Genomic DNA, 26281 nt, shown 5'->3' on the forward strand with positions numbered 1-26281 from the left:
TTCTCTCTCTCTCCAGCCGGCCACATTATCCCAACGGGCGGAATCACAACTAAAAATCCGTTATTTAAAGAAAAGAAAAAGAATTAAAAAAAAAGAAGGCCGAACAAATGGCAAGGAAAGGAATCGTGCGAGGCATGACGAATCACCATTCCCCAATATTTTAAAAAATAATAATAACAAATAAAAGCAGCTCATAAAGGAAAGTGTCGCGCCACTTTACAACTAACTGTCTTCCTCCTTTCACGAAGCTGATTAGCAAAACTTCTGTGGTTAAAAATCTCATCTGAATATTTGATAAAATAAGGCGATGGAAAACAACTGCAGCTTCATGTCGTGCGACAAGCTAGATCGTATGGCTAACTGGGTCGGCACCAGCATGGCCTCTGCATTTTTCGCATCATTGGAGCGCTGCTCCTGTATTAATCTCAGCACCACCGATTTTGATGACGAAGAGGAAGCCTATGACCGCCCTCTTGTACTCACCAAGCCCCTCATCCACGAAGAACCTGAAACTGAACCACAACCCCGTCCAGCCGCTTAGACCCTTTTCACTGTCAATTTTCTCGACCTTCGTCACTTCGTATTCTAGGGTTCGTTCCTTATGTTTATGTACTTTTCTTTTTAGTTTTATACGTGCAGAGGATATTGTGAATCAACTCTCGCACAGTTTGGTTTATAATTTGAAGTAATTTTGTTCCTTTTTTATTTTATTTTAATGGAACTCCCTTGGAATTTGTGGGTTTTCTTTCTAATTTTAACTTTCCTCCCCGCCATAATTTGAAGATGACGCCGCTTTACAATTCTCAACTCATTTGCGGATAAATCATATTATTGTGATCTCACGAACTTTCTTTCTTTTTCATCTGGGACTCTACAAACTTAATGAATGAATCCATGTTCAATGTTGATGAATTTCATTCTTGATGTCTTTCTTTTTGCTTTTCTTTTTTAGTTGGAGTTTCAAGTAGATTTATTGGCACGTGTTGGTAAGTGACACATGAAGAGTAAATGCGAAGCGCATAAGTTATATTGTTCTTTTAATAAGCTCTCTAACATGTTTTCTATATCTTATTCAATGAATGAAATCAGGAGGGAATAGGGATGGGATGCAGAGGTAAAAGTGTTCTGTAGGTTTTAGTTGTTAGCAACTTAGCATTGTTTTGTCATTGTTGATTATGTAAACCACAGGATTAGGAGCATTTCTTTCTCCACGTGAAGGGTCGCCATGTTATCTTCAGCTAGGACCCTCGTGTCCTCCTAGAATTCAATGCTTTCAGTTGATATATTTCTTAATTTTGAACACAGATAAGACCGAATTCATAGCTTCTTCTTTTTGGTAGAGAATTTACTGTAGCTATAGTTTAATTATTTATCAATGATGGGTTGATGAAATCACAACTTCTAGATATTTGATTTGGATACTTTGATGAAAGGTCTTTTCACTCTCAAGTATCTGGGGAAATATGTCACCTCTTGTCTCTTTAGGCTGTTGATGCTTTCAATTTCAGAACATCGTAAGCCAGAAGGTTAAGCTTGAGCACACCATAGAGATTATTGTTGTAAAAGTATTTTTAGTTGACATGTTACAGTTCTAATATTTCAGATATTGTTTCTTTGTGTTCTTAGGAAATCTTTATTGTATAGTTTTTATGTTGTAATGTTAGGTGTCCAAAACTGTATTTATATCTGTGGAGCCTTAGCTATGACTCTGCATTAGTGTATGCACTGCAAAATTGGGCCTTCTTGACGACATACAAGAAATATAAATTAAAGCACCTGAGAGTCATAGCACTTTTTCGGTTCCTCTGAATGGGCATCAGATATTTGGATGTCTACTTGCCTGCCTACTCTGTTGGGATTTCTGGTGATGCCTGAGCATGCAATTCTATGCAGTAGGTGCTCCTGATTCAAGATAAGCGTGCTGTGTGAAAGGAGTAGTAAATAAATAAATCAAAAGAGCAGAAAGGGAAAAGAAATTTCTGCACAGACCAAAGGTGAGTTAATTAAAAGCAATCTGACATAGAAAGGCTAAGTTCAGTGCTTTGAGTTTGAAATTTACAGTGCCAATCTCTTGATTTCTCATCTATGCCTCTTGAAAAAGTCTGGGGAATCAGGCAAAGCTATTATTTATCCTTGGGGTCTCTCCAGCAAATGAGCATCAACACACAACGATGGATTATGTACAGCCTTGCTTGCTTCTGGTTTAAGATCCTACTTCTTGGGAACTGAACCTTGCCTCGTTTCCTCACTGAAAAAGCCGTGAGTTTTCTCTGTACTGCTTTTTCTTCAATTGCGTGAGACTTGAAAGGAACTAAGTGTGGTTCCCCTATTATCTGGTAATAGATAGGGTGGTTTCTTCACGAATAAAACACATATTAGAATTGAGGAAGTTACGAAGGTTGGTTACAAATTTTTGTCTTCTGGTGCTGTAAGTTACATGTATGTTTATTAAACCCTTACGACCTGGAGCCCGTGGTTGTCCTTGGAAGCTCTGCTTATGCACCATGTAACCAGATTTTGGCAATGAAATGCAGTGGTTTGCTACAATGGAATAAACTTTATGATGGAATTTCTTGATATCTGTTTCCTGAGCAAACCAAGCCAAGTGTTTTTCTACAGTAGGGCACCTTGAAGCTCATCTGTTTTTTTTTTTGAAGGAATCTTATGTTTCAACTTGTAGGTCCAGTGTAAATATATTAGAAACTGATGAACCATTTTAAACTGCTAATAACTGCCTGTATTTATCAGAAAATGGATATTGGGTAGGGTCATTACCATTATGGAAACGTTTTACCATTGCAGATCAATAACTGAACAGGTGGTGACTAGAAATTAGCTTTCAGAATAAGTTCTACTAGTTGGTTGCAATATGAGGTCAGCATTCCCCTTGAAATTTATTGCAACCCAAAGCAGAGTTTGCTAATGATGATTATGTTTGATGTTTCTTCTTTATTAAGCTATTCCCTCGAGTTAACTTTTATTTTATGTTTTGCAGAATAGAATCTTGCCACCGGAAAGTGTTAGTCAACATAAAATGACTCGCAATTGAATTGGATTATATCAGGAAAGCAGGCAGATTGGGACAACTTTCCCGCTTGTGTTTGCAATGATAAAAACAAGGACCCTTTCAAGAGAAACATGTTTTTCCCCCTTATTTGTCCATTTTCATGCAAATTTTTTTCCCTTTTGAAATTAATTATACATAATAGACTTGATATAGATTTACTAGTATCTTCCACAAGTTATATGATGGTTGTGATAATGATACTGCTGCTAGGGTTGCTGATGGCTCTTGCTTGTTGCTGCTGCTTCTACTTATTACACACGGACAAGGAATCATTTTTTATCACTTTGTCTGATCATAGTTTTCCGGTAAGCTGAGAGTACCTTCTTTTAATTTAATTTAATTTATTAAGTTAGTTATGCTGTAGCAAGTAGTATCCATTTTACAGAGTTATCAAATATAAAGAATCAACTCTGTAGCTAAACTTTTTGTCTCAAAGGCCTTGAGAATCTGAACAATCATAAATGACCTGTAGGAAAACTAAAACAAATTAATGCATGCATGTCTTGTTGACTGAGATTGCGATGTTGATAGATAAACTTGTACCATTTTTTCTTTTTCTTTTTACTTCAATTAAATAACTGAGTTTAAGCTGTTGCATAGGAACATTATTTATACTACAAATTAGATGGCAGTAGTTGAAAACTTGAAATTGTGGTTTAAGCCATTTTCCCTTGTTTTAATTGGACACTTTAGGCCAACTGCTCCCTTTATACCCATAACTCTGGTTTGGTCTGGAGATTTAGATTAATCAAATCTCAGAATTTTTGTCACGGGTGAAAACAAAAACTTAAAACAGAGCAGCTGCTGAGCAAATTTTTTGAGTTTGAGAGTAGCAGAGAAGATAAGAGCTTGCTTGAAATTTGTGAATTGTGAGGAAAACGACATGCTTCAGAAGCAGGGACTGCTGCTGATAGATCGAATTGTACTGTTACATCGAAGTTCCAAGATCATCCTATGACTCCAACATACCCATCTTTTCTTAGATTGAGATTTGAGAATTGCCTGTCTACACAACTGCAAACTTATCACCTCTAAGCAATGCTCTATTTCTTAGTTTCTGTTCTTCTTAATAAAAAATTTCTTACTTTCTTTGAAATCAATAATAAAGTATTAGATTTTATGTGAAAATTCCGGTTAAACTTGATTGGGGAAAAAAAGGCTACATAATATTGTTTGTAAAGTGATGACTGTACAGTGACAGCTACCAACGAACCAATGGGGGAAAAGAAATTCATTCCATAATCCGAAGGATGGAATCATATATTGGGTTCCATTTGCAGTCATGTATGGTGAAATGGTGGGTCATGTTATAATTAAACGTGCCAGAAAATCATATCCAAGGTTCCTAGCCCAGTAATAATAACTCTGAAATCATAAATGTGAAACAGTTGAAGGCAAGTTTTAGCAAAGTTAACAACAGATAATAAGCAATTAAGTAAAAAAGATAAAGGCTTATCTATTTATCTATGTATTTTTTTTTTTTTTGGGGGGGGGGGGGAGAGAAAGAGAAGGATAATATTAAGACAGCTTAGGAAGATCATGCAGCAGTGGTCTTCAGGCTTTTGCTTGTACAAAAACATGTATAGGAAGGCATGTTCTAAGTTTGCTTATGATTGTGTAAAAGGCAAAAATGTCTGAAAAAGGCACAACCAACCAACCAACCAACAAACCCATCCTATTCTCGCCATGGCCAGCTGAGCTTTGCTTGAGTACTATAGACTATAGAGTTCACATAATTGGCCCAATCGTTTGTCATTGCAAGCTTTTCCTTTCAACGGGCATTCACCTACATTGATACCTTACTGGAAAAGACATAAATGTATGAAATATTTATACCTCCAATAACAAATGATTTATATATATATGGATGCGGGAGTGCATATATTCTCAGTCTAAAGACATAAAATTACTGGGAAAATGTTGATAGATTATGAATCAAAAAGAAAAAAAAAAACAATCTGCTTTTCCCTGATAAGACAAGGAGATGACTAAAATCCCTACCACACAATGGGGTCACACTGATCACGCCCCCAACATATTATTATCACCAAACCATGTTAGAGGAATCATGAAAGCTGACAAACATAATTCACCAACACACACAAAAAAAAAAATTCTACTTTAGCTTCCATGGTTAAAAGCTTAAAATATTATATGGCTGCACCCTATTAAATTGCCCCTCCTTTCCACCCCTCCCTAACTTCAACTCTCTCTCAGCTTCTCACTCCAAATGGCTAACTTAGCCACTTCAATGTTGCTATGCTTAAACTTGTCACTCCATGTTGCTATGGCACATGACTGGCCTGGAGGGGGGTCGACCAGGTTCTATGATTTCAAGGTCAATCCATTTATACGTTTCTCTCCAAACAATGTGCTGTACAATTACCTCTATAATGTTCAATTCTGTTTTTCTAACTATAAAGGGTCTCTCATTGTTAATAGGTGCAAACCTTGAGAGTTACTAAACTGTGTAACACCAAAGAGATTGTCACCATTAACAGAATGTTCCCGGGACCTGTCATTTATGCCCAAGAGGATGATAGAATCATCGTCAAGGTCACCAATGTGACCCCTTACAATGCCACAATCCACTGGTATCTTCTTGTAATTTTATGAAGAAGATTACTAACTAATCTGAGTAGTCCAGGAACTCTACAAATTATATGTCATCTGGCTTATTTTTCCAGGCATGGAGTCAGGCAGAAGCTATCATGCTGGTTTGATGGTCCATCGTACATCACCCAGTGCCCCATTCAAGCTGGCCAGGCTTTCACATACGAGTTCACATTGGTGAAGCAGAAGGGCACTTTTTTCTGGCATGCCCATGTTTCTTGGCTTAGGGCCACCACTTATGGTGCCATTGTTGTGTATCCTAAAACTGGGATCTCTTACCCTTTCAAGCAACCATACGAAGAACATATCGTAATCCTAGGTAAAAGCTCTGCTTTAATCCAACATACTGAAATACTGTGAATAATGTGATTGAATATGTTTGGATATGATAATCACCTGGAATTGTGGCAGGGGAGTACTGGCTGAGAGATGTAGTGCAACTTGAGCGGCAAGTTTTAGCAAGCGGAGGAGCTGCCCCACCAGCTGATGCATTTACAATAAATGGCCACCCAGGTCCTAACTACAATTGCTCTAGAAATGGTATAAAACATATTTAAAAACTCTAGTTCTTTGCAGTATTTAGTCACATTTGATCACCTGCTTTGATTACGAGTAACAATTTATATGGTGTGCAGATGTTTACAAGATCGAAGTAGTTCCAGGGAAGACATATTTGTTGAGGCTAATCAATGCAGGGTTAAACATGGAGAACTTCTTTGCCATAGCTTATCATAACTTAACAGTCGTGGAGGTTGATGCTGAGTACACCAAGTCGTTCACCACGGACAGTGTGATGCTGGGACCAGGGCAGACCATGAATGTCCTTGTCACGGCTGATCAGCCCATAGGAAAGTACTCCATGGCCATGGGACCATACATGTCTGCCCAGAATGTTTCATTCCAGAACATATCAGCCATTGCTTACTTCCAATATTTAGGTGCTGCCCCTAACTGTCTATCGTTGCCAGCTAAGTTACCAAGATTTAATGACAGTCTAGCAGTAATGACTGTCATGGATGGTCTTAGAAGCCTTAATCCTGTTGATGTTCCTAAAGAGATTGACGCTAGCCTGTTTGTCACCGTGGGATTAAATATAAACAAATGCCAGTCCAAGACACCAGTGTGGAACTGTCAAGGCACGAACAATGGTACTTTTGCAGCTTCCATGAACAATATAAGCTTTGTGAATCCTACCATATCTGTTTTGGAAGCTTACTATAAGAAGCTCGTTGGTCATTTCACAGAGGACTTCCCTGACTCACCCCTTAACTTCTATGACTTTGTCAATGGGGCACCAAACAATGCTCCTAATAACACACAGGCCACCAATGGAACTAGGACCAAGGTCCTTGAATACGGAAGCAGAGTGCAGGTTATCTTCCAGGACACGGGCACAGTCACCACTGAAAACCACCCGATTCATCTTCATGGCTACAGCTTCTATGTTGTTGGATATGGTACAGGGAATTTTAATCCGCAGACAGCAGACTTCAACTTGATTGATCCACCTTATATGAACACAATTGGAGTTCCAGTAGGAGGATGGGCAGCAATTCGGTTTGTCGCTGACAATCCAGGTAAGAAGTGATTTCATTTTACAATAAAAATTGTGACATTTATGAGTATTACATTTTGCTGCTAACTAAATAAGAATCGGATTGCTGTGTTGGTAAATAGGGGTTTGGTTTATGCATTGCCACTTAGACATACACCAGTCATGGGGATTAGGGGCGTTGTTCATAGTAAAGAATGGAAAAGGAGAGATGGAGACTTTGCCTCATCCTCCCGCAGACCTGCCCCGCTGCTAAACCCCCTTCCCTTGGATTTCTATTGATATGTCTGCTCAGGACTGTTTTAGGCGCAAGTAGGTTATATATGGCCTGTTCCATTTCGTTTAGATCATCATATTTTTTTTAATGGAAACAAGTGAAGACTGGAGGAACAAAACCCCAAATTTCTTCTCCTTTTTCCTTTGATTTTCCATATTGAGGCTATTTGGCTATACGTTTGGTGTTCCATCCAAATGATTATATACCTTTTAACATTTTACAAGATGCTGTTCTAGTATTATGATTTATTGAGCCAAAACACAACTGGAAATAGGGACCATTTTCAGAATAATGTAGAACAACTGTATAGGCAGGGCAGGGCAGGGCAGAGATAGCCCTCCTATGGTCCAAGAAGATCGGTTCGTATGTCATAACTCCTCTGCCACTCGTATCCTTTAAATGACGCATAGGTAAATCCATTTATCTCTTACTGTTTATCAGACATTTACTCTTCAAAATAACCAAACAGGGGGACTAGGAAGTAAATAACCCGTTACCTACCTAACTCTTGAATGCCTCAAAGAAACCCAGAACAACAGCCCCTTTTTCAGTTTCGCCCCAAAACAACTACAAAGATTAGAAAACTTACTGCAACATCTATTTCTTATGTTGAATATCAAATTTCAAAACTTCAAACTGTACATCCGCCATTAAAATTTGAATGCATTTTCATATAATGTACAAATCTCGGCTCCAACTCGAACATTTGTAATTTTCATTTTCTTCTCAAAAGTATATTTCAGTTGCAATGGCGAATGGGTTCCTTTTTCACCAAACAACAGAAGATAATTTATATGCAAAATTTTTTCTATAATCAACCCTTGCAATTGGTTCCCAAGGGCAATGAAAAAAATTAAATACAAAGCTTGTTAATTACTACTAAAGTATGACTACTTAATGCTTACCTTCATCACAAGGGGTTTGAGGCTAACAAAGCCAATGTTTTCCAGACCAAATACCTCTCACAGGTTGAAGACAGAAGACTTGCTTTGGCTTTAATACCCACAAGGACAACAATCCAAATGTAGCATATCAGTCGAATATGGAAATAAACAGACCAGTGATTTGACAAATGCAAGCAGCAGCCACTATGGTCCAAAACCTGTTAATACACCACTGACTGCCAATTCTTATTCAATTACCCAACAAATCATGAAATAAACAAACCCCACTGGCTTTTCCAGAAGTCACTCTTGACCACCAGCTATAATTCTCCTCCTTCCATACCCTGACCGAAGAGTCGTCTCCTAAAGACCCCACCAAAACATCTCCAGTTGTATAGCAATATAGAAAACTTCAAATAGGACCGATTGGCATGACCCTGTAATTTGGATTTTCACTTTACCAAATTAAAGAATGATATCCTACTAAATCCAACAGCCCATTTTCGAGACATCTGGTTCAACTAAAGCACAAGAAAAGAATGTTGATTAAACTAAGATCTAATTCCACTGTAACAGACCTGACAACCTTGGTTGGCCGGGAAAAGGAAAAGGATCGCCCTGAAATCAGATCTACTGCTCATACGTACGTATGTCAGTTCAATACCACATCCTGGGAAATCAACCAAGCATGAATATTTTTTACCTGGACAACAAAAGCTTCAATACCTGTGATGTAATTCTTAAATTAAACAGCAAAATTTTGAAGTCATCTCAACAAAGGCTAAAGATGGATTGGTAACCCATAATTTTGGAATGATCTGATCCGTCCATCCCAACCAGCTGTTACAATTACAAGGCCCCATGAATGAGAAGAACCAAGTGCACTCTGACAAGAAGTCTTGAGCAACTTATACTGAGATTTACACATTGCAGAAGACACAACCAAGGAGTTTGGAGGGGGGAGCTTTTCCTCTGGCCAGGTTGCAGTACCCCTGGACAAAGATTCTGAGAAAAATCCATGGCCTAGAGAAGAACGTTCAGAAGTGGAGAACGGAGATTTGTGTAGAGAGCTCTCACCCGACTCAGATTTCAGTACCCCAGCATTCCCATTACATGTCCACGTGCTAGAAGAAACTTTGGGGGATGGCATACCTCCTGCCATAGTTGAGAAAATAGAGTTTATAGATGTCATGCCACACCAAGGTATGGCGACTGATGCATTATTTGAGAAAAATCGTTCACAAGACCAATTGTTTTTTGCTTGGGGAACCGGACCATCCTGGCTAATGTTGTTCCACACATAGACATTAGAATCCTCACTTGCTGAAACAATCCGCATTCCATCTGAGGTGAATGATGCAGATATCTGGCTCCCTGCATTCCGCAGGCCTGAGATAGAGAAGGCAATTTAGTGGTGATAGCACAGTCAGATAGCTGAGAGGTTCAAGCAAATAAAGAGGGTTCTTAGGTTTAAATAGTAAGGAAATTGAAGCTGGCTTCCACTCCAGCACTCTGTTCATGAAGTTGTTATCAAGGTAAGAATTTCAAAGTGAACCAAAACACCCAAATTTTACATAGTAAATTTCCTCAAATATTCTAATTTGGTTAGCTTAGCTCATGATCCATTCTTGTTCTTCAAAATATAATTTAGAAAAAGTTCAAATCAGGAAACAAAGGTACTAATGCCTAAGTCTTAATTTATTTCCTTCCCCCCCCCCAAAAAAAATTTCCCCAAAATAAAACATGTACACGTCTATCTTTACTCTCCACTTTCCTTCGACCTCAGACCTAAAGGGAGAAAAAGATCTTGAGATGATAAAGAGTTTGAGAAATTTTCCTTCAAAGATCATAATTTTGGTAGTTCGAACTTTGATAATTTTTTCTATATCTCCTAATTGCAGCACATTTTCCATCTCAATACATCATTATCATATCCAATTAAATCAGCCAAACAACTACCTACCTCGAAATTTGCATACCACATCAACATCCTGGAGGATTCGAACTTGTGAATTAGCAGAAGTAACCATCAATTTATCTGGGTCCCCAGGTGCAAACTACAAGATAATCCCTCTATTAACTCTCAAATGCTTGGAAGCTTGCTCGGGGACAACAACAGAAAACGGAAAAATAGATGGTAATTGTCAATACCTGAAATCCAGTTATCCTACTGCATGCGGATTTCTTCTTACCCTGTAAACAGATTTGAGCCTTAAATTGCAGACGTTTATCTGATTCATGTAAATAGACCAGTTAGTGTTTTCCAAACAAATTAACCTCCAAAAGGCATCTACTATAGGTTTGGTAGAAAAAACTTTGGGTTTGGAGAAAAATAATGTAAAATCGCTTGCCAGCACTACCTTGAAGCCAATCATAGGCCCAAAAAATTCAGCTTGCATAAAATGAAAGCCACAAATATGAAACAATAAGGTTCCGCTGTCCAAAGAATGAATTTCAAAAGGAAAGTTCAACATTCCCCTTAAAATTGCAAAAGTAAACCAACTTATTAATTTACGACTTTGATGATACAATTTTAGAGGGTTAATTATTTCATCAAAAATAAAACCAATTGTTAGTAGCAGACAGCAGATAATGTTTCATTTCCTCTTGATCTCTATGGGCCACCGAACTTTTAAGTTTCTGACACAGATTGTTCGACACAAAAGGATAAAAATTGTTAAGTTTTTTTATTTCCTACAGCCAAGCAATATTCTGATTGATATCCTCAAGACATTCTACTTCAATATATTGAAAATGCTCAAATTTAAGACGAATATGATAAAACTCCAAGCGGCTAGACAAAGAGTAAAAATTGCCAGATCCTAGAATAGCATTATCAGAGATCTTGAACAATAAAGCAATCATAAGAGGGACCAGGAAACTAATGATATACCTGAAGCATCATAAAATCGACAATCTCCATTAATTGAGCCAATAACTGAACCCTGTAGGGAAAAAAATGAATGAGCTCAAAATTCTAAAACCTGATTGCTAAATAAAATGGATAAGAAAAAGTTTCATTGAACCTTTCCATCAGGACGATAACAAACGGCGGTAACAATATCTGTCACGTCAATCCAGTCAACAACTTGACAACCAGGAATAACCCAGATGCGCACTTTCCCATCTATAGAACCACTAATGAAGTAATTATCATCCACAGGATTAAACTGAACGCATGTCACTGTATCACATAGCAACAAGAACATGGAACAATTATGATAGAATAAATCACAATGCAAGAGTGAATGCTCTGATAAGTAGACATTTCTATAACAAAAAATAGGAAATAATAAAACTCAAGCATCGATTCAAATATATCACCATAATTATTGTGGGAAAAAACTTTCTGACATTCGTCATATCCAACTTGCCACAAGCGAACTGTCTTGTCAACAGAGGATGAAAGAATATGCTGCAATACATAAATTTTAATTACAAACCCAAATAAATTCCAGCAAATGACAGCAAGTTATTTCTGACTTCAGAGCAATTACTGACCTTACTCTTTGACCAAGAGAGGTCCAGGACCTCACCACAATGCCCACGGAACTCATGGATAGGTTTATCCAAAATTCGAAAAACTTTCTGAGGTAAGATGACACAAGTTGAGTCTGAAACTTTCTTCACCCTCTTTGATTTGCCATTTTTCTCTTTGTATACGTGAAGAGGAACTAACTCAGAAAAGTTATTTACCGTGAAATAGACACAGGAAGGATTGACATCATGAATGTCAGAATTCCCTGATAGTTCAGACTCCAACACTTGCCACACACGCACAACACCATCTTCACCTGCACTTGCAAGATACTGACCATCAGGGCTAAATTTCATTGTTAAGATTGACCCTTCATGGGCTTGGATCTCTTGCCCCTTGTAAAGAGCTGAGAACTCCTTTGACCGCTTTTTGTATGATCTAACTCGAACCAGTTGAATCCTAGCTTTTGCATTCGGGTAACAATCATTGGATATCGTACAAGCAGATTCAACCTGCCTATCAACAACACAAGCAACAGCACCTAATCGCCTAAGCCATCCCCGTTTCCCCTGCTTTCTTTCTGGCCCTAAATCAGAAACATCTTTGACTTCCCGTCGCATTGCTTGTTGAATAACAGGGGATAAGCCAAGCTTCCTTTCAAATTCATCGACCTTAAGCAAATGATTAGACCCTACTTCCCGCAGCTTCCTGAACTTGCCATCCTGACTAAGCTCATCCACAATGAACTCTGTCCCATCATCCAAATTCTTAATCCTACGCACAAGATTATCATCCAACGCCCTATCCAACAACTCCCTGGCATCACTTGACGAACAAGAAACAGAAGACTGACTGGAAGAACAACCATCATTATAACTTGATGATCCTAAGGCCGCTCCACTCTTCTCCAGAATTCTATCAGTTTCCACTTCAATTTCATCACAACACACATTAGAGGCACCTTCCATTGTAGTCTGATCTATACTTAACCCCATCCATTTTAGGAATTTATCACGTCGTTCACGAATACTACTCAGGTTTTTAACCCAAATTTCAAATCCAACGTTAGAAGGCACTGAATTGATGGATGTAGCATGTTCAGAATCAGAATCCTCAGGGCAATCGGATCCTGAATCAGATACAGAAGTGATATCTTCACGGGTATCAAAAAATTGATCTTCCTCTTCACTTAAACTCCCCATCATTATTAACTCTTCAGTTCAACCCATGAAAACTCACCCTCCCACCTAAATGGTATTCTCACAAAAACCCTAGGCAATGCTCTAAATTCCCTACAAGGATGACATGAGAAAACAAAAAATCAAAACCCCGAGAAAAAAAAACACATTTATTTCATATTTAGAACTATAAAACTAATACCCAGAAACACAGATCCCAACTAAAACCCACCATAACTAATAAGATACTATAATATTTAACAGCTTTAACCATAACTCAAATCTCAAAACAATTGTTAACGCACAGATCAGTGCCAAGTGATGTAAAGCAACAAACAGGAGACATTAAAATGATAAGAAAAATAGGTATATGATAAACAACAAGAAACTCTAAATGAACAGAAAATTAAGATTGGATTTTTTTTTTTTTGCTTTTGTGTCTGAACCCCCCAAAAAAAAAAGGTGATTTAATGGGCAATGGATTGGGCACCTGGGGTTTTTGTTGGAAAGTCCGTCGACCCCAAGAGACGGCTTATTCATATCTCATCATCATCACCTTCCCAATTCCCATAAGGATTTCCATTTCTTTCTCTCTCTCTTCTTCCTATGTAGAGACTAGAGAGAGTCGGAGAGCAACAATTACTTCAAAAAAACAAAACAACAAAAACTAAATAGAAAGTAGTTAAAGTATAAAAGTTGAGAGATAAAAAAAAAAAAAAAAACTAAAATGGTAATCTCGAAAGGAGTGAAAACGGATGGACTATGGCCCGAAAAACAAGATTTGGAGAGGCGAGCAGTATTTGCCTTGCTGTCCCCCTGGCCGTACTATTTTCACTGGTGACGGCCTTTACTTGTTACCATCACTAATTAACCATTTTAATTTATTCAAACAGATATCTTTCACTTAAACCAGATTATTGCATTGTATGGTATTCTTTTTAAAATTTTAAAAAGAATGTGTTAATTATATTTTATACACTGATGATATTAATAAATTTTATTTAATATTACTCCAATGTATATAAGGATTTCTATATTTTTTCTTTCTTGAGTATTTTGGTTATTTAAGTTGTCTTGGATCTTACTATGCTTTGAATTTATGTTGTACTTACCTAGTTAATTATCTAAATTTCTTCTCTGGATTTTAAGGGGAAAACGTTTAGTTAAAAACAATATGCACTATATGTTCCACCATATATAGGATTGTATGTAAACCAACAGCAAAGCTAGAAATTTATTATTAGGAGACCCATAAATTTGATATTAAAAGATTCTAGATGTAATTACTAATTTCTTATAAAGACTAAAAATACTATATAATAAAAAATAAATAAAACTTTTGGAATCCGCCCCAAACTTAACTTTTATCTTTAAAACTTAGTACATAAATAAATTTAACAGCTATAAAGAAAAGAACATGACATTCATTTTGAAATTTAAAAGAAAAGAAATTGAAAATTCATTTCATTATATATATATATATATATTTCTATGTGTGTGGTTGGTTTTTCCCCTTAGTGCATAAAGACATAAATCATACCTTTTATATAACAAGAAAGTGGTATTATTCTTCTTGATAAATTTCAATGGCAAGACGGCTTGATAATTTCAATGACAGCAAATTTGGAAGAGATTGGATAGTTAGTTGAATTCAATGTTAACTTTCATAAAATTTTAGGAATATTTATTTTGAAATTTAAATGTTATAGTTATATTTTCATTATTAACTTAAAATTTTAAAATAATTTATACATATAATGTTAAAATTTTTAAAGATAAAATACTCATAATCGTTTTTTCTTCACATTGCACTCATCTAACATTTCTTCAATTTGCATGTTTTCTACAGTACTTGAATCTACATGGCTAAAAATATATCAGATTATCATTTTATTATTAAAAAAAAAACCTCTTTTAACTAGGATTATAAGGTCGTTTTGCCCTTTAATATTAAAAATAAAATAAACATATGAGAGCTTTATAATTAGAGTATTGCCAAAGGGATAGGTAGGGATCTTGAGTCTTTACCTAATAGATTAATTACTATTTTAGTAACTTTTAAACGTTGAATTGTAACTTTTAATAACTTTTAATTTAATTTTTTAGCTTATTTTAAATCGAAAATTGTAATTCAAAAGTTAAAAAGTTCAATTTAAGTCATTTGAATACAAATCTTTTAACTTTAGTCCCTCTAAATTTTTTTAATTTTATCTTGCTCCCCATCATATAATTCCTAGCAATTCGCCCCTGTTTATAATATTGGTATATAGAATAATTATCATATATTAGAACTCAAAAATAACAATTGAGTAATTTGTCAGCCAACATAACAATATTAACTCTGTAAAAAGAAAAGAATAAAAGAATAACAAAAAAAAAAAACAGTAGGTTTTGTGATATAGACCTTCTTTCTTTCTTCTTTTTCCCCTCAATTGAGTTGTGAAGAAGTGTAATCCAAACAAGCAAAACGGCGATTACAAATGCAAAAACATATCTGGAGGTTAAGGTAGGTTTTTGTGTTTGCGTCCATATGTAATCTGTTAATTAGTTAAAGAAATCGAAAAGCGTGATGCCGGCTTCATGCTCAGTCAGCAGATTAATTATCGTAATAATGTAGGAAATTTCGTATGCATGCATGCAGCTGTCTGCTGTTGAAGCAGCAATTAACCCGAATTTCAAGCTCTCACAATCACTATTAAAATGGATGTCTAATACAACAAGACGAAACACGATATTACACAACCTCAAAACATATATTACAAATTATATAATTTCATAATAAAGTACTACAGCTAATATATAATTATAATTTTTAAAAGTATATTCTTTTTAAGTTTTAAGCCCAAGTAACATTAATTAGTACTGCAATTGTAGTGCTACAAACAAGACATAATTCTTGCACAAGCTTAATAGTGGTGTTTCTCAATAAAACACACCATTTCGCTGTTTCCCCTCTACTAAGTTGACTTTTTTTTTTTTATTTAACGTATTTTTAGTGAATTATGTGATGTTATATGTTAAATAATTTATTTAATTGTTAATGGTTTTAATTATTTATATTCTTTAGGGTTTTTAAAGAAGTGTTAACATTTGATAAATTTTATTATTGATAGTGATTAAATACAATTTCTTATTTTAGTTTTTTCAGTATTTGAATCATGAGATTATTATACTATCGACAGATGCATGAATGCACAATGATTTTAAAGTGTGCACACTTCTTATATGCATCTCCATCATTGAGTGCCATTATAGTTAGGGGCGAAGGAGGGGTCATAGCCCCTTGAATGGGAAAGTATGCTTTAAATCTCTCAAAATTTATAAAAATGTTAGTTAATGCATAGTAAAATTTTAATTTAGCTTTCAAAATAATAAAATTTTCATTTAGCCCTCCTAAAAATTATAAAAAATATATGCCAATATAATAGTAAAATTATATTTTTACTCTTATAAAAATATATAACTTAATCGTGCCCCAAAAAAAAAAGAAAATTCTAACTTTGCCACTCATCATAGTGTCTAAATTTTATAACAGTTGGGGATGATCCAAGACATTCCGTCAAATTTGATAAACCTTGATAAGTTTCATAATTTTTGTTTGTGTTCCAATATCGAGCACAACCGGATGTTATTCGTAGTCAGAGTATGCGCATTGAGTTGTTCATCTTCAGTATACCTGTCAAGTTGCATTCATTATGGATGGTAATTTCCATCATCCATATATATCTTATTAGATTGGTTTAATATCCGCAATAAACAATTAATATCTATATCAGTAAGGACAACATCCTTAGTTTCTAGATGAACAGATAAAATTGAGTCGTAAAAAAGAGAAATATGCCAGCGCGTGCTGATCCTACCACGACTGCTAAACCTGGTGAACAAAGAAATATGCGATAGCGTGCCCAAGCTACCTAACCCTCTCAAAGCAGACGAACATACCCAACCTACATAACTAGCTGAACTTATCGAACTCCTTCTTTAATACAAACGCCAACATTGGATATGATACAAGTCGACCCCGACTTTGAATGACTGTTTGCAAGTCTACCTAATATTGTTGTTTCAAATATGCATATTCAGGTTAATTAAGGTCCATCTATTCAATTTCTATATAATTGCAGATTTGAGTACAATTTATATACTAGTGAGCTCAACGCCCAATACTTCTTATTGGGAGTAGTTGAAACTCAAGTCGATAAATATTGATTATATGATCAAATAGAAAATATTATTCACGTATTTTATACGATAGATATTTATTTATTACATGCAATAATCACATGTGAATATGAGTATTTTTTTACTTAAATATGGTCACAATTACACCACCTATCATCATAATCGATTCTAAATAAACTCTGGTGTCACTCTTTAGACTCAGACCAACAATTTTTTTAACCCTAAATGTGTATGTAATTCGAATGGAAAAAAACAATTACACAATTAAAGTTAACAGCCCTATATTTGACAGTGATTTTTTGCGTAACGCTTTCGTAGAAAACATATTTTGCTTCTATCATGTCAACTTGATTCTTCTTTCTTTTGACAAAATGTCCATTAAACTTGTACTATGTCAATTCAACTAGTGTGACAATGGACAAATGATATGAATGGACTTCAACACCACATTAGCACATTCTATAGGGCTTGTTGTCATACGATCATAGTGTTGCTCTTTATCATATGACTACACCTACTGCTCCATCAGGTTGTTTTCATGCCAACCTCCCGCAGCATCATGTGCCAGTGCTACACATGTAAGTATCAACTTATCATGAAATCGAGGTCTCCTAAGCTCATACCTTGTTCAACCAAAATATTTAATAATTGAATAAAACCAACAATCTGTATAAGAATTTTTTTTATATTAAGGTTACATACATAAGTTTAAGATTTATCGGCACAATTCTTTTAGTTTTTATTATAACTACAAGTGTCCTCATCTCTTTTATAGTTTAAGTATAATCATGTTTGGACCAGGAATGGTATTCAGGTAAAAGTCACCCAATAAATTTGACTCCCAAATTTGAAGTTGATCCAAATACCTAAAAAAGAAATTCGCTTCCACTTCCGCTTCCACTTCCATTTTTTCCAACTACTTGTTGGAATGTGTACAATTCTTTATTACAATACTCATTCATGATATTGTGTGCGATGTGTTGAATAAAAAACATACCATATACAAGTGGTTGGGTTCACCTATTGGTTAGGCAACTCACCAAAACTATGATAGAAGCAATTGGTGGTAATATGTTTCAGTTACCATCTTGAGCCATGACCATCAGTTCTCGTTGTATTTTTTTTTATAAGAATGTACTATCTACCTATTATGATGTCACATCAACACTTAATAGAAGAAATAGATAAAAAAAAATTAATAGATAAACCATTTTCATTTAGCTCCGTAATGTACTGGGATCATTTTACTTATATTTTTCAGTAAAGTGATCAAAATGCAACTTGAAGTATAATCCAATGGATACTATAGTACTTTTACCCACTAGTTTTCTACAATAAAAAAAATAACATATAACATATTCAACAAATAGTAACAACATTAATAACATAAAACTAGGAAAAAAACTTATAGGTATGTTATCAAGAATTTTTAATTTACAAACATATAAAAATTAATAATTTTTAATAATATGAGAATTTTAATTACACTAACTACATAACAATGATAAAGAAAAAAAGCATTCATGATAAAATGAATTGTAATAAATTTTGAGAATAATTGGAGTGGGTTTAAGGTGTTTAAGATGCAAATACTTGCGTATTTGAAATGGATATGTAGCAAGTATTTGCGTAGTTTTTGGAACACATATACTAGAGTTAATGGAAGGGAAATAAACAAAAAAACAAACATGACATTGACACTCATGAGTGTTGAGGTCAGACTATTTAAAGTTATATATATAGCAATGTAATTATAAAGTTCTAGGAGGAATCTTGTAAAATATTAACATGACCATGACACTAGTAAGTATTCAGGTCCTTGAAAAGCAGGGGCGTAGTTAGTGGGGGTTGGCATGGGCCCTGACCCCCCTAAAATGTAAAATTATATTTTTGGTCTTTTAAATTTTTTAAAAATTTTAAATTAGTAAAGGTAAAATTATACTTTAGCCCCCCCTAAAATTATAAAAATTTGATTTAATTCTTTAAAAATTATAAAGATATAAACTATAAAAAATTAAAATTTCATCCGGCCCCCCTAAAAAATTTTTCTGGCTTCGCCCCTGCTTGAAAGGTTATTTCATCATTACCAAATGATAAGATAATGGTTTCGACTACATTGCAGGGTCATATCATCATCACCAAATAATGAGATTTTAAATTCTTTTAGTTCTAGTAAGAAATGAAAGATTTCAACATTTAAAAAATTATAATAAATAATCCCCAAACAATCTTAGTTTGAAAACAATTACGAGAGAAATAATATATAAATAAAAATTTTAAGTTCATTTTTGAAAATTTTGAGATTTTAAATTTGAGTGTGTAAAAGTATTGTTTTTAATTATATTAGTTTAAATTGATTTAATTATTTAATTATTTGCAATTATATGTATTAATATAACTGCAAATTATTTTTTGAAAAGACTCCAAATATAAATATACTCACATAAATATTGTTTGATGAATAAAAAATAAGTACTGAAAATTATAAATATTTTAATTATAGTTTTTATTTAAATATATTGAAAGTTTAATTTTATATTTGATTGGTGTTTAAGTGAAGGCCATTTTTTCACACTACCACCTAATTATTTGATCGTAATAAATTTTAATTTTAATTATAATTATTTTCCATGTTTGATGCTGCCTGTCCCATGCCAATTGCCAAAATCCACTTTCACACAATAACAATATTCCTTTCATCAAAATAATAATAATAATAATAATAATAATAATAATAATAATAATATCCTATTGCCCACCAAATTTGAAAATAATTTTTAAAAAAAAAATTAAACATACTCTATCTCTCATAATAATTCTTCAATAATATAGTAGGGCAAAAGCAAGTAAGCTAATCCATTGGTTAAAAATATTGCCATACGATATGCATGCTTTATTCCTTTTATGTTATGCCCCCAAGAAAAGTCTCTTGAAAATTCCAGATGCCAAATGCTCTGTTTCTTAGCCAAAGAATAATGAAGCCCTCCAATTAAATATCAGAATTATCCCATCTTGTGGCTATAAGAGTTTTGAGTTACTTGAACCATATTCTCTCCTTGAATTTATTTGGTCCTTTTAAGACTAGATGTCTCACGTCTAATCAACGGCCAAAGTCCAAACCACTAATCAACTGTTGTTGGACCCTGCCTGAGATCACTGCCATTTCAAAGCATGGCCTGCAAGCATACAACAAGTGGTCATATTATATTATATTATTTTTATATATATTGCCCTGCTACGCCACCTTTTCAATGACGTATTATAACGTACTTTTTGGTAAAGGAATAAGGATCAAAATCATGTCATCCACTTAATTGAAATGCTTCTATGCATGAAGGTCATATCTAGTGGATGGTGTTAGTACAAAAGATCATGATTTTCATTTTTATTTATTCGATCAGTTTGTCCAAAGATAATGATTGTGTTTCAGTGTTACTGCATATTGAACTGTTCCTACTTTGATGTTATCTCTAGGACGTCAATGTCAATGTCAATTTGCAGACATTTGTTAGTTTCAGACAATAGTTGAAATTTGCTGTAGTGAATTTTGTCCCAAAGTTTGGGAGGCATTGAAATGACTAGGAATCTACTCTTATACTAAAAACCTAATGATTTTTGTAAGAAACGATGTAGTGGTGAAGCTAGTAAACTTGATCGGTTAACACCATGCAACAACGCAGATACCCCCAAGGCCAGAATGATTAGATCAATTCATGTTAGCTCCACCATTCAACAAGTTGTAATGACCTTCACATGGCTGGCCAAGGATATATAATGAAGATGTGACTATATTTCACTGCCATTTGTATTTGGGACAATAATTGTAATACGTGCTAAAATATAAATATTTAACCAACAAATGATTAGATATAAAAAAAAATATAGATTCGAACATTAAGGGCAGCCATAATATTAGTAATGTAAAGTGGGTGTATACCACAGTGGTTAGTATAAGCTATTAAAAAAATTTATTTATAGTCTTCTTTATTATCTTATTAAGTAATTGGGATAAAGGCTTAATATATGGGTCAATTTCAAAACTGATGCTACAGTTTTTACTATCTTGCTCCTACGTATTTTACGCTCCAAATAACAATATATATAGCAGTCCATCTTTCACATTTTATACAGCAACAAACCAGAGCTTCTCTCATTCTTCTTTTCTTTAATACTATGGTATTTTACAAAAATTATATTAGAGAAAAATTTTGTTTAAGAGATTGGATCTTAAGCGGGATTGTCTGTAATCCCTCCGGCCTTTCTTGAGAATTAAATTTAGTGTGGTTTTTTTGGCCAAGTTTTTCAACCAACTTTAAAAGCTTCGTTTTTATCTTATTTCTCGATTCTTCAGGGAAGAGCAATACCAATTGTGTTCCACCTTCCTTATTCGAGTTATTCGAGTGTACGAATATTGAAATTCTATGTTAACCTTGAGGAGCGAAGTCCACTGCACGATTACATCGATCAGGACGAATTTACTTTTAAGGCAGTGGTCTTTTTACGGCACAATGATTCTTTTCTTTATTTATGCTTGATTTATTTTTCAATCAGAGCTAACGATTTTGTTTTGCAGTAGTATATTTCTATCAATCATAAACTCCGAACATGAACTATAAACGGACATGAAAAATAAAAGTAAAAATATTTGTTTAAAGTAAAAACAGCGAAAATAAAAAAATTTAGCAAGATTTGGATGCACTAGAACCGAAGGACAAAGCCTAACCAATCCTTTGTCTCAGAGCAGGGCCCAAATCCAATGTTATATAAACCAAAGCCTGATACGTATACAAGCCTTCAGGCTTAAGCCATTGAAAACCTTTTAGTTAAGAATTGCAGAGCAGAGCAGGTTAAATGAAGAGCGAAGATAGGACCCAGCAAGAAAACTAAAATAAAAAATAAAAAACAAAAAACCGAGTCGAATCATAGTGCTTGATTCCTTTCCATTGGGTTTTATTAAATTGAATATTGAATCCCATTTTGGTTTGATTGAGTTTGCGGTTCAAAAGTTAAAAATTATAATTATTTAAATTGAATTAAATTCTATAGAATTGAATTTTATTTTTATTTAATTTATATTATAAAAATAAATATTTTACCTTTAAATTAATGAAAGAAACTTCAAAATGTTTATAAAAATCACTTTTTTAGAAAAATTTTAAAACTAATTAATTAAATCAATGTAAACTAATGATATTTGATTTAGGAGAAAGGATTGTATGAAACTATAATTCCACCTCATTCCTATCCCTTCCCAATAGGAGCATAACAAATCAGATTTTTTCTCTTGATTTCCAGTTTTTTCCTCTTGAAAAAATTCAAATCCAAATAAAAATACTAAAAATTAAGAAAAAAATCTGATTTATTATGACGTGGAACCACAGTTTTGTATAATCCCTTCTCTTGGTTTATATTACAAAATACCATAATACTACAAAAGGATAAACATTATATTTACACATGAACACAATGCGATACAAGAACTTTGTTTTAAGGAAATAATACTCTTTTTCCCATTTATTATTATCAATTTTTAGTTGACTTTTTTAAACCCCTATCAAACATAGAAAATTTAGAAAAATATTTTTGGAAAATGTTTTGGTTCAATCAAATAAGAGAAAACTTCAAAGTGTTTATAATTTTAAAAAAAAATTAAAATCAATGAATCAAATTGATTTAGATGGAAGGCATTTGGTTTGGACTACGAAATATCAAAATTGTGATAGATGAACTTTGATTTTGATTCAATTGTATACATTTTAATATATATATATATATATATATATATATATATATATATATTCATTTATTTTAAGCTAGATTGTTGATACAAAATTTCAACAAGGGATGATAAGGAGGAGAAGATGGTGGATGTAGGAGGACTAGTTTACCTATAACAGGCTTCAAGGGAAAGGAGGAAAATGAGGAGGAGGAGGAGGAAGTTAGGCTGATACTTAGGTTTTTCTTGGGAAAAAAAGGAGATTCCCTGTCTCTCTTACTCTATGGCATATATAAAGGGTTACCCCATTGTCCTGTAGTGCCTCATAACCAACAGTACGAAAAGTAAGCATGACTATATGGTTGGCTAAGTGGCTAAGTGGCAAGGTCATTACAGGTCAGTTATCACTATATAGTGCATTGTGTGATCTTGCTATGACATTCTCATTATTGTGATTGTACAATGTTGTTAGGCCTTAGTGGTTCTTCAATAATCCTCACGGAAGGTTCGTAGTGAATTGTCTCTAAGATAGTTTCGATAAGATTCACAGAGGGTCATCTATGGACTGTCCTAAGTAGAAGATCATCACAAAGGATCACTAAAATATCGTTCCTAGAATTAGGTTATTTGCATATCACCTTATGTCATATCACGTTTCCCTACCAAAGTAGGGATATAATAGTATTCCTTTGTTTTTATAATCTCTTCTATTTTATCTCCTCCAAACCTTGCAAACAAATTGGTGTCAATTTGGGTTTGGTTTCAAGAGGCTGCAAGTTTGTGAGACCAAACGTGACATGCATTTAGGAATTCTTGTATCAGAATTGTGATTGTTGCAGTGTTGTATCTGAGACTTTTGAGTTGGTTTGACATATATGGTGTACCTTTCGAATAGGAAGTTCAATAAAAGCTCACCCAACTGAATTGGATCGAGGCTTATAGCCATTAAAGCTAGCTAGTTGATCTAGTTAATTACCGTCTACTTGTATCAAATTGTACTTTGAAAAGATTACCAGCTCCAACTATAACAAAGCTGACAAAATTAAGTCTTTTTTCCCGATGGCCATTCAGTTTAATTTAATGCTATTTAAGGGCAATTAATAGATTTAACATTATTTTATTTTATTCCATTTCCATGAATGATATTTAACACCTCAAATTTTTTATTAGACACGAAGTACTATTTCGATAATGAATATAATAAATTTACGAGAAAATAGAAAATTTTTAAATAATGGAATTCTTAAGAAAATAAAGTTATTTTTAAATTAAATTAGTGAAAACAATTTTGGAAGTGACAACATGATGGACAAAATTATAAATTTTAAAAAGTTTGAAGACTAAAGTGTAATTTTATCAAAATATAAAAAAGAGTTAGTATTGCTTAATATGCGTAAGGATAAGTTGGAATATATATTAGTAAGATGAAAATCATTTTAGGATTAAATTGAAAAGATTTGATAATATAATGATTAAACTGTAAATTTATTAAATTTAGTGAGAAAAGGGAAAAAGTAAAATTTTAAGTACCCAAAGATGTGTATTAAGCATTAAATGGGACTTATAAAATTTTAGTTGATTTATAACTAATTGTTGTGAAGAAATTGTGCTTAGAAGCATAAAAGAGATAAAAATAATTTGACCCTACAAAGATATTTCTGTTATTTATTAAGAATTTATGATGCAAATATTATTTGGATAATACTTTTGATGTATAGAATTTATTTTGTGCCACAAATTATATATTTTGGGCTTGGAAATTTTGTATGTGGGCTTTGGGCCCACTTATGTGGATTTTAAATAAGAGAAAGGATGAGAGGAGGAAACCCCCTATAAGCTCTCCCTTCAATGTTCCAGCGGATCATGCCCCACCATGGGAGCTATCTCTCCCTTTTCTTCCTTTCTTGCTTTTTTCTGTAACGACTTAATTCTTAACAGTGTCGTAAAATTTAATTTTGAAATTAATAAATAATTTAAAATATAATAATTATGAGTCAAGTATGAATATGAGAGATTAAATAATTAAATATTATTGAATTAAATTAATTAATAAAAATAGTACATGGACTAATTTGATTAGTGATTAAATGGAAGGAAATAGATTTTTAAAATTGCAAATGCCTTAAATTACAATTAAATTAAGGTTATATTAGTAATTAAACTATTTAAAATTTAGGATAATGGTTAATTAATTAAGAGAATTTGTCATCATGGCCCATTAGATTAGTTGATTAATTGGAGTTAACATGCTAATTACCTATATATATTTGAGTTAGTGGGAGAGAGAAATGAAAAATAAAAGAACCATCATCTTTTTTTCATCTCTTCCACCGTTTCTGAAGGAAAGAAGGAACAATTTTATTTCCTTTCCATTCCACCATTTCCGTCCACTAGCTTGCTTAAGGAAGATCTTGGATAAAAGCTATACAAGTTTCACGGGTAAGCATCTAATTTTCCAGCTAAACTCGAAAGCCATTATGATCCTATTTTATATGTATATTTGTGGTTCTGAGATTATATGTTATGTACCTAAGTTAGTAGGCTTGTAGCCTAAGTTAATGTTATGGTATTTTTGGTAGTTGACCTAATATTATGTTGGTTAGATTTTATCATTTGATTATTAATTAAATATGCTTGATTATGAGAGTTTGAATGTATTGGTTTAGTAATGATGCGTTGGAAGGTATGAATTGGTTGTGATTGAATGTGCTTTTAATAGGTGGTATTAATGGGTATGATTTGAGGCATGTTTTAGGTTCTTTTGGTTAAGGATTTAAACATTTAAATGTGCAAAAATTTTACCATTTGACCATTGAGTCATAAGACATATAGAACATATCTTGAGATTGTTATAAAAAAATTATTTAATCGTTGTATTCAAGAGCCGTAAGTCTCGAGATATAACTATTAAGTTTCGAGACAATTGTATGTTGGGCTCGAGACAAGTGGCATTTGTTTCAATGTAGAAGTACATTGAATCTAAATAGAACCCTACTCCAAGTCTAGGGACATCCAAACATAGAAACAAAAATAAAAAAATAAGGGAGGTCTGTCTCGAGGCCAAGTCTCGAGACTTGAGGGACCTTGTCTCTAGACATGATTACATCGAATTATAAATACCAAAACTAAAAATGAAGCTTGTCACAAGACATGAAGTCTATTGTCTCGAGACACATGCTTGAAATTTGACATTTTAGTTTGAATTTGAGTCTTAACTCTAAAATTAATTTACCATGACCCCATAATTAGATGAAATAGATTCTTATGTACTATAAATATATGTAATTAATTATATTGAACGGGTTTATTGTTTCGAATGATAGTTATCAATTTA

At 33.6% G+C, this 26281-nt stretch overlaps 3 protein-coding genes and 1 long non-coding RNA gene across 8 annotated transcripts; 3 read left to right on the forward strand and 1 right to left on the reverse strand.

The window, feature by feature from the left end:
• The first annotated feature begins 150 nt into the window (after positions 1-150).
• On the forward strand, positions 151-752 carry LOC108472785 (uncharacterized). Its single transcript, XM_017774340.2, has one exon. It carries the CDS (start codon positions 308-310, stop codon positions 539-541), a length of 234 nt encoding a protein of 77 aa, XP_017629829.1. The 5' UTR covers positions 151-307; the 3' UTR covers positions 542-752.
• A 13-nt stretch (positions 753-765) lies between these two features.
• LOC128283436 (uncharacterized) lies at positions 766-4195 on the forward strand. The gene is made up of 4 exons (XR_008273778.1): positions 766-2259; positions 2803-2874; positions 2996-3372; positions 3761-4195. It is a non-coding gene; the product is annotated as an uncharacterized LOC128283436 (long non-coding RNA).
• A 955-nt stretch (positions 4196-5150) lies between these two features.
• LOC108473651 (laccase-6) lies at positions 5151-7732 on the forward strand. The gene is made up of 6 exons (XM_017775328.2): positions 5151-5405; positions 5510-5661; positions 5755-5999; positions 6092-6220; positions 6316-7257; positions 7358-7732. Exons 1-6 carry the CDS (start codon positions 5298-5300, stop codon positions 7486-7488), a joined length of 1707 nt encoding a protein of 568 aa, XP_017630817.1. The 5' UTR covers positions 5151-5297; the 3' UTR covers positions 7489-7732.
• Positions 7733-8201: 469 nt separating this feature from the next.
• LOC108473650 (uncharacterized) lies at positions 8202-13952 on the reverse strand. 5 transcript variants are annotated; one of them, XM_053020841.1, is made up of 10 exons: positions 13540-13952; positions 11895-13163; positions 11718-11808; positions 11420-11577; positions 11287-11338; positions 10545-10624; positions 10357-10450; positions 9471-9782; positions 8972-9385; positions 8202-8830 (listed from the first exon to the last, which is right to left on the reverse strand). In XM_053020841.1, exons 2-9 carry the CDS (start codon positions 13074-13076, stop codon positions 9243-9245), a joined length of 2112 nt encoding a protein of 703 aa, XP_052876801.1. In that variant the 5' UTR covers positions 13077-13163; positions 13540-13952; the 3' UTR covers positions 8202-8830; positions 8972-9242. The 5 variants fall into 5 exon arrangements, with proteins under 5 accessions (XP_052876801.1, XP_052876799.1, XP_052876800.1 ...); XM_053020839.1 differs by having other exon boundaries at positions 8972-9096; positions 9194-9782; positions 13540-13938; XM_053020840.1 differs by having other exon boundaries at positions 8202-9385.
• Positions 13953-26281: the final 12329 nt, after the last annotated feature.

Source organism: Gossypium arboreum, chromosome 11, assembly GCF_025698485.1.
Source record: "Gossypium arboreum isolate Shixiya-1 chromosome 11, ASM2569848v2, whole genome shotgun sequence".
In the NCBI taxonomy this organism is placed as follows: Eukaryota; Viridiplantae; Streptophyta; class Magnoliopsida; order Malvales; family Malvaceae; genus Gossypium; species Gossypium arboreum.